At 34.5% G+C, this 16,136-nt stretch overlaps 2 protein-coding genes across 3 annotated transcripts; one reads left to right on the plus strand and one right to left on the minus strand.

Moving 5' to 3' along the window:
- On the plus strand, nt 1–4,011 carry LOC133691681 (uncharacterized). 2 transcript variants are annotated; one of them, XM_062112286.1, is made up of 4 exons: nt 1–170; nt 852–1,032; nt 2,128–2,285; nt 2,731–3,226. In XM_062112286.1, the coding sequence occupies exons 2-4, from the start codon at nt 870–872 to the stop codon at nt 2,836–2,838; spliced, it is 429 nt and encodes a 142-aa protein (XP_061968270.1). In that variant the 5' UTR covers nt 1–170; nt 852–869; the 3' UTR covers nt 2,839–3,226. The 2 variants fall into 2 exon arrangements, 1 of the variants encoding a protein (XP_061968270.1); XR_009841723.1 differs by lacking the exon at nt 1–170 and adding an exon at nt 3,507–4,011 and having other exon boundaries at nt 513–1,032; nt 2,731–2,920.
- A 9,220-nt stretch (nt 4,012–13,231) lies between these two features.
- LOC133690894 (transcription factor MYB61-like) lies at nt 13,232–15,391 on the minus strand. The gene is made up of 3 exons (XM_062111169.1): nt 15,069–15,391; nt 14,806–14,935; nt 13,232–14,707 (listed from the first exon to the last, which is right to left on the minus strand). Exons 1-3 carry the CDS (start codon nt 15,199–15,201, stop codon nt 13,576–13,578), a joined length of 1,395 nt encoding a protein of 464 aa, XP_061967153.1. The 5' UTR covers nt 15,202–15,391; the 3' UTR covers nt 13,232–13,575.
- Nucleotides 15,392–16,136: the final 745 nt, after the last annotated feature.

Here is a 16,136-nt window from a genome sequence, read left to right on the forward strand (position 1 = left end):
AACCCCAGTCCTGCAAAGCCACTCCAATACCCCCAGCAGCCGAAGCGGCGACCAGCCTCTTCAACTGACTTCCCTGCATCCCCTGTTGATGCCATAACACTTCCATCACCAGTTATTTAGTTAGAGGATGACTTTAGGTACAAATATCTTTGATTTTGAAATGCCTTGGAGTAAGTATGGGTGATTGTTCGAATATGATCGGAACTTTCATAAGCATGAATTGAGTCTTAATATGTCATTAACTCAGTTAATAAGCTTTAGGGTCGTTCGGGTTTCGGTATCTCTCATTGATGATTTTCAGTTTAAAAGGAACTCGAGAACAGTTAGGGCTTTGAGTAACTAATGATGATTCTGCCGTTTGTGTTTGAAAATGCTTGAAAAGAGTCTGTTTTGTGTTGGGCTTTTGAGAAAATTCCACTTGCTTGTTCTCTGTTTGCTTTATGTTTGGCATAATTTTACTTTTGTTGAAATTTATAATCACTTGGGATAATTTCTTAAAAACAAATCTGTATTAACTGTTTGACGTGGGATTCACACTTATCTATTTTGGATTTCAGAAGCATCATAAATCCCAGCTGCCGTTTTCATTTATATTTTGATTAAGTTGATTAGAAGGATTTTAATTGAAAAATTGAATGATTTGGTTTTAAAAGCTCAGATGGCTTTCTTTTTATTTATTTATTTTTTTATAATAAAATTGCATGCCAACGCATATTTGGTCCAAAATATGTGAATACAGGCCCAAATGTTGATATATCCCATCACCACAAACGATTTGTTTTCTAGTGTTTGTCTTTGTCTTTATTTTCTGGTTTTCCCTAATTCATTTTCTTGCTCAATTGTGTGTGCAGATATCTGATTTTTCAATCATGTTTTTGACAAGATTTACTGGGAGGACACTCCTTGCTGCTGCTAAATCTGAAACTGCCGCTGCCTCTGCTGCTGCTGCTACAGCTACATTTGGACATAACCCACTTAAGGACTTCTTTGAGTTTGACAGGAGCCAGGATGAGGATAAACTGATTGTATACGGTATGATATGATGGTCTTATTCTCTTCTTTTATTTTACTAATTGAGTACCACACCACCCTTCATTTCATCATATTGCTGGTAAACAATTTATTGTTTCTTTTCTGATTAGTGAAACGAGAGCAGCATTCAACACATGAAGATTAAGAAATTGAAAAGAAAACAAAAGGAAAAATTGAAGCACAATATCAGTATAATATCCAATCATTTATGTATACGTAGGATCAAACGCCTCTGGTTGTAGCAAACTGATCACCTTTCACGTGATTGATTCTGTCATCAAAGGTGATGCATATATGGTTTTATAAATGCAAGATATTCTTCATTTTCTAAAATGTTTACCAGAGTTATTTCCTTGTTACCATCTTGCCCATTAGGCAATCTGGTGGAGCACATGGTTTTAAAATATATATAGTGTTACATACAGGCATAGCTGAAATAGAAGGGCCTTACAACAAGCCATGTGGAATCAAGATAAGATTTTGGGAAAGATTGGGATGCATTTGTTGGACTGGCTTACTCTGAAACCTATTTTATTGGATGTGTGGGATTGTGATAATGAGCACTATAAAATAAACTGTTGTATGGGCAATTATATATTTTTGCTGCAATTTCTTTATTGTCGATTCAATTTGTGTGACAAAAAGTTCATGAGTCCAAGTGCTTTAAGGTCCAAAATTTTCTTGGCTTGAACAATTGAACTGATAAATTAGCAGTACATATTTGCATGACTTGATATTATTTTGAAGCCTGCTATATTAGACTTGTGCACTTGCATGGTTCTTATACCTAGTTTTTGTGTTTCGTGAATGAATGATAGAGCAAAGACTCAATATCAATTTATATGATATTAACCTCGCAGATAAATTGCCTCTGAATGTACTGAAAATCCCCCAAGTGTAAATTATTTTCTTTTTGACAATTTTATGGTTTCTTATTCTGCACATCATGGCATTTTCTTTGCAAGTGTAATACAAAGTACTTTAATCAACTTAGAAAACTTTGTCTTATCTATGAAAACTCTATGTTCTGTTCCTCTCAGCAAAACGAGTTATTTTTACTGAATGTGTTTTCCTCTTAACCTGTACCTTCTCCAGGGCGAAGTTGGAAAGCTTCTGAACTACGCTTAAAGGCCTGGGATGATCTTCATAAGTTATGGTATGTTATGTTGAAGGAGAAAAACATGCTGATGACTCAACGCCAGATGCTTCATGCCCAGAACTTCAGATTTCCCAATCCAGAACGCTTACCCAAGGTATATCAAATTTTCTTTGCTTGTATAGTGATACGAGTGTGTCATTATTGTTTCTCTCAGCTCAAATGCTTTCCTTTATCTACCTGCACCAATACTGACTTGACTATGTTAGCCTTAAAACCAGTGAATCATTAAAAATAAATCTCACCTATTCTTCTTACTAGTCAGAAAGACCAAGGAAATGATTTGGCTTTTCATATGCATGCAAACATGGGCTTAATGTGTTTCATAATCATTTTCTCCCTTTTGTTCTCCCTTGCGTTATCTATAGAGAAGCCGATGCATTTAGAAACTAAAAAGCTTGCTTTCATGCCAGATGAATTAGGACAACTATAAGCTGCCTTGCCATGTACTCTCACCTGTGTTTTGATATTTTGCAAAGACGATTAAGTAAAAGAAACCTAATGGGAAATTCTGTTCCATATGAATGAACAATGAAATTCAGGTGAGGAAGTCAATGTGTCGTATCAAGCATGTTCTCACCGAGAGAGCAATTGAAGAGCTAGATCCCAGGAGGTCTGCCGAGATGAAGAGGATGATAAATACATTTTGATAACACCCAACTTCTGTTTCTGCTCCCCTGGGCACTGGATGAGGTCTACTTGAGGGATGCGATGCTGCTATAATTTTCCTGGGTAGGCTACATCCCTTTTGTTTAATGACCTAGTGTCTTATCATCACAAGCATTCTTATTGTGAACTTCTGGAGTATTTCGTTTCTACGAGAAAGTATAGCAGGAGGTAGTGACTCCTGAACACATAATTAGGAATGCCAATTGTGGTGTATCCCGTGGAAAATTTGTAAGCAGTTTCTCTTGCATTAAGAAATTACTGTGTTGAAGAGAATAATGCGAATTACAAAGCTCTATGTGGTAGTGTCCTGCAATGAAGGTTGTACTAAAATCACGTAAAAGGGGGGAGAGAGAGAGATTACACTGATTAGTTCATTGTTCTTTCCTCATTTCATAATCATGCACTCTGTTACAATTTGATGCATATATAATAGCTTGTGCATTCTAGAAGAGAAGAAGAAAGAAAGAAAATCAGCCTTTTTTCCACACATGCGCATTTACTAAATACTAAAACATTAAACAAAATGGTGCGTGGTAAGTGAGGTGCAGTGTTTAAGACAAAACGACGCGTTGTTATTTAGTTGAGAATAATAACGGTTATCTCTTTCACTTGATAATTTATGTATGTTTCCCTCTTAAACTCTTGACAGTTCTCTCCTTTTCGATTCAACCTTGTCCTCATGGGAGAACTGAGGAAACCTGAAATTGAATTCTTCCACAAATTCCCAAGTAGCGTCCGATGGGGATTGGTTCTTCCAGTGAATCAAAACCTGGGTTGCTACCTTATTACTCCTTTTAACCATTCTGCAGTTGAGAACAACCTGAGGTTGAAGAGTTGGCGCCTTGGGAAATTGGGGTGGAGAAGATTCAACCACTTTGTTGCCAATATGCTTCTTCAGTTGTGACACATGGAACACCGGTTGTATTGCTACGGAGGAGGGCAGGTCCAAACGATATGCCACAAAGCCAATTCTCTCCAAATCCAAGTATTGACCATGGTGTTTTGATGCCAATTTCTACGAAATTTTGTGTGCTATAGTTTTTTTATCGATATGGTTGCAATTTGAGATAAGACAAGGTCTTCTGTTTCAAATGTTCTTTCACTCCTTTTTTTTGTTTTCCACGTGAACAATAATTTGCTGAGCAGATTGTAAATTGGTCTTAACATTTCTTTTCTAGTGGTCAAGTAATTATCATCAGCCTCCACCATATAATCTTTAGGGAAAAAGGGTATATGAGTTGGTGGAGTAAGCCCATACAATATCTTATAGTGAGTAGCCTTAGTCGAGGTATGAAAATTGATGTTATACCACCACTCAGCTAGAGATAATCATTTGATTTAGTTTGTTGGTAATTCATCTATTATGCATCATCATAAATAATTCTCTAAAAACTTGTTAACTATCTGACTGAGGTAATAGGCAATAGAATAGTGTAAATCAACTTCTTAGTGAATTAAAAGTTGTTTCCAGAATTAACTGAGAAAGATTGGATCTCGGTCACTTACAATGATAGTTGGTAAGCCATGTAACTTGTAAACACCATCCAAGAAAGATTAGATCTCGGTTACTTACAATGATAGTTAGTAAGTCATGTAACTTATAAACACCATCCATAAAAACCTTAGCCACTGATGAAGTAGTATAAGGATGAGTTAAAGACAGTAAAGTGTGCATATTTGCTAAATTGGTTCACCACCACCAAAATGATTTCATTTTCATCAGATTTAGACAAGCTTTCAATGAAATCCATATTAATGTCTATGAATGGTGCTTTTAGAATGGGGAGAGGCTGTAATGATCTTAATGGAAGTATATTTTCACCTTATTCTTCTGATATACGAGGCATTTTCTTATTAATTGTTTAATATGCTTCTATTGTTCCTTCTAGTAGAATAACTTTTTCACACTCTTAATAGTAACAATGACACCTAGATGCCTTCCCATAGCAACATCATAATAAAATGATATTAGTTTCTAATGCAATACAAGATCATTACCAACCAAACCTTCCTTTTATGTTAAAGTGGTTATTGATCCATTTGCAGTAAAAATAGAATGTAGGATCCTAGTGAAGGTCCGGGATAATAACCTATACTATCCTTCACTTATGAGGCTTTGATTTCTTCTATAAGATTGGTTGAAATGGTAGATAACTCCAAAATACATAACTTTATACTAGTGATTCTAGAAAGTGTACCAATGACTATATTTTCTCTTCCTTTTTTATACTCAATTTCATAGTCATAACCCATCAATTCAGCTAGCCACAAGTATTGAGAGGGAAAAGTTACCATTTGGTCCAATAAATACTTCAAGATGATATGATTTGTCTTGATTTTAAAATGTATGTCCCATAAACAATGTCTCCATTTGGTTATAATATGGAATATTGTCAACATTTTCCTTTCATACACAAAATACTTATGCTAATAAAAGCTATAAGTCCTTTTTGCATAAGAACTACCCTTATACCACACTTGAAGCATCAAACTCTACCATAAACAATTTATTCAAATCTGACAATTTTAGAACAAATGGTTTAGTCATTACTTTCTTAAGAAGTCTAAATGTTGGAATAACTTCTTCATTCCTATTCAAACCCATATTTTTTAAGTAAATTAGTTAAGGGTTTATATATAGAACCATGGTCTTTAACAAAAATTTTATAGTAACCAGTTAGCTCCAAGAACCCTCTAAGTTGTTTGATGATGTTGGAAATTTATCAGTCCACTATTGCCTTTTTTTTTTAAGGTTAGTAGCCATCCTTATCTTATATAAAATATGCCCAAAGTACTCTATTGTGTCACTACAGAAAATACACTTACTATTTTTAACAACCAATTTATGGGACCATAGCAACTTAAACACAATTTGTAGATGTCTTAAGTGGTCATTGGAAGTTTGGTTATAGATTAAAATATCATCAGAGTATTACTAAGACAAACTTCCTGAGATGCTTACGAGAGACTTCATTCATCAAATTTTAGAAAGTGGTTGGAGCATTGGTTAAGCTAAAATGTATAACAAAAAATTCATAATGGTTATTATGGGTTTTGAATGTAGTCTTAGAAATATCCTTGTGACTTATTCTAATTTTATGGTAGTCAAACCTTAAATCAATCTTAGAAAAGATAGTTGTGCCTACTAATTATTCTAATAATTCATCAATCAGAGGAATATAATATTTTTTTATTGATTATGAGTTTATGCTTTGTTAATCCATACAAAGTCTCCATGAATTGTCTTTTTTCTTCATTAAGACAATTGAGGAAGTAAAAGGACTGTGACTTGGCTATATAATCCTATATTCTAACATTTCAGACACCATCTTTTTTACCACATCTTTTTGGAGTCCAAAGTGTTTCTAAAGCCTGAAATTAATTCCATCTTTCTGAGGAGTTGAATGATCTTGTAGCCTTAGTGGTGGTAAGCCTCTAGGTTCTTTAAATAGGTTTTGATATGTTTTCAGTATTAGTTCTAGAGCAGGGTTCTCTTTGGCGTTAGGTAAAAAGGTAACAAACATCAAATGCAAGTGATCACCCACTTCTGAAATTAGTCTTAGGCTGCAAAAGTTAACCTCTGCTATTCGAGTAGAATTCTCTAGTAGACTATTGAACTTTTTAAATTTGATAGTCTGTAACTTGATGGGATTATCCCCTTTAATTATCATTTCCTACCATTACCAATTAAAAGACATCCACATCTCCTTTTAATTTGATACAATGTCTCTTAAAGTTGTTAACCATCACAACTATTCAGTTCAACAATGAATATATCAGTTATGAAATTTTCTACCTGTATATTTCACTTAAAATTCTTGCAAACAATTATAAACAACATTGTTCCCCCATTAACTACCTCCATTGTTAATAGCTTGATTATTCTAAGGTCGCATTACAACTTGATAGCTATGTTGGAGTCAATGAAGTTATGGATACTTCTTGAGTTTAACATAATAAAAGAACGGGTGTTTATCCACCTTACCAATCATCCCGAGAGTGTGGAAACTAGTAACTCCTTTCAATGTATTGATAGATATGTGAGGGGTCACCTGTTCAAGACTAGGTTCTTCCTTAATAATATTCTTATCGTCATCTACCTCCTTACTATCACTATCCACTATACATAAGAAATATAGTTTTTTATTTCTACATTTATAGCTTGGTACATATACCTTTCATCACACCAAAAACACAATCTCTTGGCTCTCCTCTAATCTAACTCATTATTCCTCACAAATTTAATGGGTTTCATGGTAGGTTTGTATAGGAGATGTGGGTTAGAAGTGGGTAATAGGTTGTTTTGTGGTTGTTTAAGATTATTATATATTAACATAGGTGAAATTTTATAAGGTTTATTATTGTTGTTGTTGTTGTTGTTGTTGTTGTTGTTGTTGTTGCTAGGCCTAGATTGAGTTGTTTGGTTGGTGTTTAATGAGGCAAGTTTATTGTAATTTTGGTGAAATTTTTTATAGGCTAAAGTGTTGTCTTATAAACGTGTCAGGTTGTAGGCTTGATTTAAGACTTTAGGTTTAAATATCTTAACTAAGTTAATGATTTTCACTTTTAATCATGCTAAAAAAAATACCAAGGCTTGCTTCTCACTAATTTCATCTTTATTCCATAGTATGTCAAAGTTCATAATATAACTTTCTAAATCTCTCATCTATCTAAGATTCTTAAGCTCTTTTAGTGGATCATTTTGACCCTCAAATCGACAACATATTGCCTCTATATATTCATCCCAAGTCACCCTTTGATCACTTTTGCTTTTTTCATAAAGTTCTGGTGCTAATACGAGGTCATTCCATCTAGATAGTAGAAAGTTAACATAAGTCTTTTAGCCTTAACAATTTCTTCTATATTAAAATATTGATTACATTTATATAACCACTTATACACATCTTCACCATCAAAATTGGAAAAGTCTCTTTTGGGTTTGTGTACCTTATAGGTAGAGTAGCTACCATCATAAACCTAACTTGATTTTGTAATAAAATCCTCTTGGTTGAATGCTAGATAGTCAATCTTAGTGTTGGGCTCACTAGAAATATGTTCTAACTTCTGTAAAAGAGTGTTTTGCTGATGGGACAACCCACTAATGAGTTCTTCGAGCTTTTTAAACTTAGTTTCTTTAACAAACTTGGTAACTTTTAGTGATTTCATAACTTGCCTATATTTTATGATTATTTATTGTTCATAACTTCCAATGATTCTTCTAACCTTCTGAGAACTTAGGACTTGGTGTCATGAGCAATAGCTTGCATCCGAAGATCAATGACTCTAATACCACTTCTTGCGAGCAACAATATAATAGAACCAGCCTAAACAAAACCCAGGAGTGGCTAAAATACAAAGCTATGTTTGGTGGTGGCCTACAATGAAGGTTGTACTGAAATCACATAAAAGAAGAAGAAAGGAAGTGTGTGTGTGTGTGTGTGTGTGTGTGTGTGTGTGAGAGAGAGAGAGAGAGAGAGAGAGAGATTGCACTGATCAATTCATCATTTTATAATCATGTATTTTGTTGTAATTTGTTTCATATATAACATCCTAAGCATTCTAGAAGAGAATAATAATAATAATAATAATAAAAAGAAAATCAGCCTTTTTCCCATACATATAGCATTACTAAAAACTATAATATTAAACAAAAAAATACGTAACAAATAAGTGAGGTGAAGCGTTTTAGACAAAACGATGTGTTATTATTTAGTAGAAAACTAGAATGGTGACCCGTGTTATGCTGCGGGCCTGTCCAAATTTTCTCATGCCAAAAAAATAATATTCAAACGATGATAACACGAGAAAAATCGGGTTAAATTTACCAAAGCATGACTCACGATATAAGACTGAAATAACACGCAGAAAGAAAATCACAAAGAAATTGCAAAGTTCAACACCTAATAACCTAAAGTCAAAGATGAAAAAAAATCTAAAAATTTAATGTCAAAGAAGCGAACCCGAGTCAACTCGACTTAACTTGATAAACTTACAACCCGTAATATGAGATAAGGATAAAAAAAAAAATTAAAAGAAGCACCTAGCAAACAAAAAAAAGTTCAATAAAAAAAACTCCGAGGTAACCCGAGTTAACTTTACCAACCCACCATCGTAATAAACAAATAGAAAGAAAATCGAAAAAATGACAAAGCTCAGGGGCAAATTATTTCATGCAAAACGATGAAATTAAAAAATAAAAACCCATAAAAAATCAAAGAAACAAAATTCAAACCTTCAAAAGAAGCAATTAGCAAAAAATACCAAAGTTAAATAAAAAAAAAACTTAGTAGGAAAATGCAAGCTAACTCGAGTTAATTTTACCACCCCGCACTCGGGATAACCCATCACGCGTGCATTTATTTTTAAATAATATTTAATAAAACACACTCAAGGGTCAATAATTCAATGGAAACGAAAAAAAAAATTTAAAAAAAAACAAGTCAACCCAGGTTTGCTCAACTAACTTTCAATCTGAGATATGAGGAAGAGATAACCAAACAAAAAGGAAAGCTGAACAAATTAAAAAGCTCAAGACCCAACAATTCAATGTCAAATGATGAAAAAAAAATTAAAATTTAAAAAAACCTAAAAAAGATCGAACTTAAACTAGGTTCATCGTCGAAACTGGTGGACTAGGTTATGAAACTGAAATTACCTTGTAAAAAGCAAACATGAAAAAACCACACAGAAAAATTTCAAACGATTAAAAAATAAAATTTAAAATAACTAAAATTAAAACAATGAGGATTAAACAATGCACAAAAATAATTGAAAGAAACTAATTAAGGACTAAATTAAAAACAAAATAAATGAAGAAAAGGATATATAAAAAAAAGAGTAATAAAAAAAATGATGACCAAAATTGGAAACCAAACAAAATTAAATCAAACTCCCAATTACATAATAAAAATAATAATAATGAAAAGGATAAAAAAAAAATAGCAATAAAAAAAATGAGAACTAAATTTGATAAAAAAAAATCTAATTAGATTAAATGATTAAGGACAAATTAAAAACAAAACAAACTTAAAGAAGCATCAAATCTAACAAAAATAAAAATCAAAAGAATAAGGACCAAACCCAAAACAAATTTAAATAGGAGAACACAATTGAATTTGTCAAAGCTCTGCACGTATACCGAGGCATGAGAGAGAGAGAGAGAGAGAAAAGAAAGGGAGGAGAAAAAAGATCAATCGTCGTTGAGCCGCCGCTTAAATGACAACACAAGCCACCCTAAAAGATGATCTGCCATCTTCCGTGTCGAGTGAATAGGCAATCAGCCTTTTTTAACCACCGTATGTGCCCCCATGCGCCACCTGAATAGAGCAAGGAGTGATGATGCACCTATGCATGCATGGCACGCATGGGCTAACTTTATCAATTTATTAATATTATGATAATACAAATTACTAAAATGGTTTTAAAGGCATACAAATATTACAAAAAAAACCATGATACAAATACCAAATTACCTTCCCAAACAGCCTTTAATTTATCGAACTCAAAGGACAAAAGTGAAATTTTACTATACATAAAGTATGCAAAGACATAACAACTCCGCACTCAAAAGTCAATATTTCTCATACTTAAAGGACACAAACGTTATTTCACTATACAAATAAACCTGTGAAGATGCAAACGCTCCTAGATTGAAAACCAAATCTTTTGAGTCCTAGGGACAATATAGTATTTTCACTGTACATAAAATACACAGAATGATAATTTTGTCCCCGATATTCTCAAATGAAATTTGAATCCCATAAAAATACGGTTTTACCCTAAGTGACAATACAATTGTTAAGAGAAATGAAGGGTAAAATAGTAATTGTACTATTTGAATCAACAATGAATCTCTCACATACTGCACTAAAATTAATAATAATGGTTATCTTTTTCTCCACTCGACAATTCAGCACGTTTCCCTCTTCTTCAAATTTAAACTCTTTGACAATTCTTTTTCCGTTTCTGTCTTTTGATTGGATTTTAACGCCACCCCATCACATGGCCTGAAGTTCAGAAATGGTTCAAGAAAAATAGAAAATTGAGTGGCAAAGCAAGAATGGGAGTCAGAGGAAGAAAATTATTATTATTATTCTTATTATTATTATGAAAGAAGATAATTATTTTAAGAATAATAATAATAAATATATTTAAAACTTATTTATTTTTACGTTTTAAAAGTGTTTTTAAAAAAATTAAATTTTTTTTATTTTTTTATTTTAAATTAATATTTTTTTGATATTTTCTGATATTTTAATGCGCTGATATTTAAAATAATTTAAAAAAAGTAAAAAATATTATGTTAATATATTTCTAATTAAAAAAAAATTATAACAAACCTCACAAGCATAATTTTAGTACCGTGAGTGTTCTTCGACTTTAATTAGAGGGTTTCCCGAAAAGAAAACAAAATAATTGGGGATTTGAAATTCTTGTAAATTTGAAAGTCAAATCAAGGACTAGAGGTCTTTTTTTTTTGTTGGATAGTATTGACTTCGTAATTTCCTGACAATTGTTTTATCTTATTGCCATTCAGTCATTTCCTCAATAATTGGATTGCATAACTGGAAATAATTCGTTTATTTATTTATTTATTTCTTTTATGGTCCAAAACTGCGAATAATTCTATTTTCTTTAGAATATTGTTCGTTCTACTGTCAATAATTTAAGAATGAACAACATTTCTTGAAGTTAGTATGAGCTCTAAGGAACTCCCAACAAATGGAAAGCATATCAATTTAACAAAAAATTAAATATAACATATATTACTATATTGTCCCTTATCAGCATTTTAATGTGTATGCCCTTGTGCTCAATATATATATATATATATAGTTGCTTTTACCGGCAGGGAGTACTGAGCTAAACTAATTTATGAAGGCCTGCAGTGCTGTGGCCTTGGGGAAAGAAATGGGACGGTGGGGAGTATGTGTTAGAGCCAAATTCCAAGGGCAAATAATTGAACGGTGGTCACCCATCAATTATTAGTTTGAAAGAATTCACAGATGAAACAAAAAGGCCCAATAATTTGGCCTGCTCATTTGATGATCCATCTGCTGAGCTGAGAGTGGAGGAGGGCATGGCTGTCCATGCGGCTGCGCAAAGGATTATCTTCCTCGGCTCGCTTCGAGTCACGTAAGAAGGATTATATGTCTATAGTGGGTCCTCCTCTGACCCAGTCCAATCCAGTCCACAACTAGTTCTGTTGTCCATTAATCATTGGAATTCTGATGAGAGAAAGTTTGCCCTTCCTTTTATCCAGACCCATCAATGTCACTAGTGATTTTCATTTGAATGTTAATTTCCCATCAATTTCCTCCAATCCCTCTAGCTGATCTTATGAACTTGCTGCCTATGAAAAGGTAGAAACAACTGGAAAGTGTGCTTGTGCTCTGAAGTTGATATATACAAGTGCTATCAAGATATCGATCTCTTTTGGTTAAGCAAGGGAGTTTCCTCCTCCTTTCCTCACTCTTATGTCAACAATATGATCCTTCTCATCAAGACTTCCGAGGAAGGAAGGAAGGAGCCCTAGCATTTTCAACTGATTTTAACTCTACAGGCTCGTTTCTTAAATCCCAAGCAAATTTCAACTGCGGCCAATAAACGGTAATGAAAATGTGTGTAGTCTCATATCAGTGTATCAGTTGTGCGTTGGACCAGTATCGTAAAAGGACAACTCTCTTCAGAATGCTGACAAGTAGATGACAGTGATTTGCTATATATGTGCGTGTACAGATATACAATTTCTTCTTTAATTCACTATAGACTTGACAGATCTTTTCACATGAATTGGAAGTTTCTTGCTTTACATATAAAATGTTTTTTTTAAGATAATGTTAGTGTTTTAAGAAAGCTAGAGGTCATGAGCATATGTACATATACATATGGCCCTTGTTAGATTGACAGTCATTATCCCCCATGTACGGACTAGAAAGTGAAGAACTCTCTGTTTCCCTTTCCTAATTTGCTTCTATTATTAAATGGTACCCTCACCTCTTCTCTTCTTCAGCCATATTAATCTGCACACTTTCACATGTGTGATTATGTTCATTGCGTGTGTGTGTGTGTGGGGCGCGCGCATGCAAATGAAAAGGGGAGCGGGGAGGAATGGCTTCTTGAGTCTTAAAGGAATGAGACGTATTGCAAGTGCTGTGCTCTTTAAATTGTAAGTGAACAAATGCAGCTGTTCAAGTGATTAGTATCAGTTGTCTCCCGGGGCCGATCGAGGATAGTGATATATACAGGAGAAAAAGATTTCAGGTTCAGCTGATTATCAATTTACCAATTCCTAGAGGAAGGTTTTGGATAAATGGAAAAAAAAAACTAAATTATCCAATTTGAAAAGGATGGTCAGATCACTAAGAAGAAAGATTGAAAAAAACCCTTTGACAAATAACGTTTGTTTTGGATTGTTTACAGAGAGAATTGCAACATGATGATGAATATGCAATGAGGCAAAGAAGAGAACATACACAAGAAGTAGTAGCCTTATTCTGCAATTCTACCCCACACCCAAAAGTAAAAAAGCTAACAAAAAGGATTTGTTTTGCTCACAACTATTCCAAAACCAGAGGTTAAGAAATGTTTTAACTGTATCAGACCTATGTACAAGAGAAAAATCTATGGCACGCACACTTGTAAATGAAAAAAAGCTTCTGTTCAAGCCTCTCTAATTAATATTTCCTCTAAATTGAGGCTCCATATACCAATGCAAGCTAAACATATCCATAAGATGCTGTGATTCTCTGCATATCTTTCGGACATATATCAGGATTCTGTAAAGGTTCTTGTTCCTGCTGGTTATCAGGCCACATACCACTTGGATTTTCTGTTAGGAGATGTGTTTCTGTTTTTATCTCATTGTACAAGGATTGCTGATTTTGATTTTGCAAAGCAGCAGCCATGAGCAATGGATTTTGAAGATATTCAGGCCACCTGATGTCCTCCTGTTGACTTCCAATCAAGTGGTTCTGTGCCTCCTTTTCTGTTGAGCTACAGTCTCCTAATCCCCAAGAAAAGATGGTGTTCTCAAAGAAGGAGCTGTTGCTTTGCAGCTCAGTACTGCCATTGCTTCCAGTACTGCTGTTACTATTGTTGCTGGGAGCACCGGTTTCCCACGGCCGATAACTGTTGGTTGTAAAAGAGGGCAATGAAGGATTGTCTGGTGGAACAGTAATGGAAGGCTTGTAGCCCATAGAAGAAGAAATAAATGAGCTTGTTACAGCTGGTGGAGGAATGGAGGGTATCATAGTCGAAGAGAATTCACAATTCATGCCAAAAGCTTTACTGGTTTGGCTCAACCAAAGAGAAGGAATTGAGTTCGTCGCGAGCCTGGCATTGGATCCATAATTCAATTGCTGAAGAGGGAAATGTCCCAAAAAACCCGAGGGCGGGCAATTACTCGTGGAGCCTTCATGGAGGAAAGCTGTAAACCTATCCAAGAAAAGGTCCTTGTTGCTTGTTGGTGTCATCAAATTATTGTTACCATGGTCATTGGTGGTGTTGTTGTTGTCATTCATGGCCTTGAAGCTGGAAGTACTTTCCCTCTCCAATTGATTGCCATGAGGAGAAATTGAAGATGATCTTTTTTCTTGTAAATTTGCTCCTGATGGCTTAGAATGATCAGCTTTGAGGAGGTTGAGTTCAGTATTGGATACTGCAGAGGCTTTATCTTGGTTTCTACTGGCAGCTGGATTCTTGTCTTCTCCATCTTCAACCTCAGAAAGTGGTTTATGGGTGACAGGGTCAATGCCTCTCTGCTTAAGTTTTTTCTTTAAGCAAGAGTTCCACAGATTCTTTATTTCATTGTCAGTCCTTCCAGGCAACTGCGCCGCAATCTGAGACCACCTGAGGATTCATATAAACAAGCTCAACAGTATCAGCTTCCATGAGAAAAAAGAAGACATTCAAAATGAGGGGTAACGAATTATGGGTAGTGAGAATACCTGTTTCCTAGAACCGCATGGAGTTCAATTATGAGGTTCTCTTCCAGATGTGAGAATGTGCCTCTCTTCAAATCAGGCCTCAAGTAATTAATCCATCTTAGTCTGCAGCTCTTGCCACACCTTTGCAAACCTGAAGAACTCAATACAAATCTGATTAATGCCCATCAACTGGGCACTCTTTTTTTACTGAAGATTGCAAAAACACACTTTAGTTTCAGAGGATACCGTAAACAAAGTGATGAAGAAAGTGAAGTTGTTCTTACCAGCTTGCTTTGGGACAGAACTCCAACAACCATGACCATACTTAGTAATATGACTTAAAAGTTTCTCATCTTCCTCAGGTGACCACAGGCCTTTCCGTAGCTTCTGCTTGTAGCAACAAGAGTGCCTCCCCATTTAGAGAAAGACTCCCCTGCAATGAGGGAAAGATAGCTTTCCTAGAACAGCAATTTTTGTTGAATCCTAGGTGAAGTGTCAGCAATGAACACAGATGTCTGTGAAATGGATTTGTAAGGAGCGCTTTAGTAGAAAAGATGTAAGCAGAGAGAGAGAGAGAGAGGCCAGGAAAAATGAAGCATCAGCGGAGAAAGGGAGTTGAGTTAATATAAGGAGTAGCCTTCAAGAGAGATAAGTCACCATCAATAAGGTGTTAAAGTCACCTCTCCATTTCTCTCTGCTCCCTTAATATTATTTTCATTTTCTTTTTTTGATGATTATGTATTTCATTTTGTTGTCAGGAAGTGGAAATGAATTACCAGTACAGCCTGAGTCGCATACATACGTCTAATCAGAGGGGGCCTCAAAAATAATGTCTTTTGCAAAAATGGTGGGGCATCTCATTGATTGTATTATATGTTTTGGACGAAATTTAAACAATGGTTGATAATAACCTATGCTTGTAACTTAAGTAAGTTCAATGCCAACGGACGGAAGTTCGCAAGCTGTTCAAGATCTCAGTGAATGCTCATACATAGTCCTTCCAATAGAGGTAAAAAGTATAAATTTCCTGTGATGATTGTCAATTAATATTCTTTGTTTTATGATTCTTCCAGGGACATATGATGTAGGAAAAAAAAGGCTAAAGATAAGGGGGCATATTGGACAATTAGCTTAGAAAGTTAAAAGAATAGGTGAATTGACACTGTAGTAAAAATTTTGATAAAATAGTACACTTTCAAATGTTATGGTTCAAAACCGTGATAATTAATTAATATTGCAATTCAGAAACATGATAATTAATTGATGTTGCATTTCAGAACTGTGACATCAATTAAATTCTGGTAGCCTCCCAGCCTTTCCACGAAAATCCAGCAACAATTTCAGCTGCTGCC

Source organism: Populus nigra, chromosome 4 (genome assembly GCF_951802175.1).
Source record: "Populus nigra chromosome 4, ddPopNigr1.1, whole genome shotgun sequence".
NCBI lineage: Eukaryota > Viridiplantae > Streptophyta > Magnoliopsida > Malpighiales > Salicaceae > Populus > Populus nigra.